Genomic DNA, 895 nt, shown 5'->3' on the forward strand with positions numbered 1-895 from the left:
CTAAGTATTATTTTTTAATTCTAATTTTATTTTCAGTTATATGAATTCGTGCGATTATTTCGCCTCGTCGAAATTACCTTTCTTATGAAGGAAGTCGAGCGCACTCGCAATCTCTTTGACAATCTGGCTCGCCTCCCTCTCAGTGAAATGAATCCGTTCCTGAATCCTGTTCAATAGTTGGCCACCGTTGATCTTCTCAAACACAAGATAGAATTTTTCCTCATCCTCAAAGAACTCAATTAGCTGTATGATGTTCGGATGGCCTTGGCAATGATGAAATGTTTCGACTTCCTTAAACACCCTGGCACGCGCGTGTCCGGGGATCTTGTCAATGATCTTCACAGCGTATTCGAGGTCCGTGTAAAGAGATGTACAGGTCTGGACCGAAGCGTAGGCACCTTCCCCAAGAACTTCTCCAGTCAATTTGTACAGTTCTGTAACAGCAACGTTCTTTTTTATATACTCATTTTTTAGACTAATTCTTTGATCATCATACTCTTATACGATACATCATACTCTTCGAATACTCAAAAGAACGGAGGAAAATGAAAAACTAAAAATACTCGATTCCACATTGCACACCTTACATACTCTCACACAGTTCACACATCTACTAATTTAACAAGTCATACATCGCAATGTTTTTTTTTTATTCATATTAAGCACTCCAAATAAAATAAAAATATAGCTTTAGGTATAAGTATTAGGTATAAGTATATTTTAAGTATAAGTATAAAGTATTCTCAATTTATTTCCTAAAAAGAGTATGAATTTCCAGTAACAAAAGCCAAAGGAGGACTAAAATGAAAGAATTATAAAAATATTATTTTTCAATAAAACTATTCTTAATTCATTTTTCGTCAAATATAAAACATTTATATCAAATTTTGTTTTA

General features: G+C 33.6%; 1 protein-coding gene across 1 annotated transcript in view; it reads right to left on the reverse strand.

Annotated features, from left to right (window-relative positions):
- Nucleotides 1-610, reverse strand: part of LOC105620149 (MAP kinase-interacting serine/threonine-protein kinase 1) — a 2,020-nt gene extending 1,410 nt beyond the window's left edge. Inside the window, exons 1-2 of the mRNA XM_012201656.1 lie at nucleotides 592-610; nucleotides 78-434 (exon numbers count right to left, since the gene is read on the reverse strand). Coding sequence (XP_012057046.1) covers nucleotides 78-434; nucleotides 592-610 — 376 coding nt within the window. The remainder of the gene's footprint in view (nucleotides 1-77; nucleotides 435-591) is intronic.
- Between the last annotated feature and the right edge of the window lie 285 nt (nucleotides 611-895).

Source organism: Atta cephalotes (assembly GCF_000143395.1).
Source record: "Atta cephalotes unplaced genomic scaffold scaffold00024, whole genome shotgun sequence".
In the NCBI taxonomy this organism is placed as follows: Eukaryota; Metazoa; Arthropoda; class Insecta; order Hymenoptera; family Formicidae; genus Atta; species Atta cephalotes.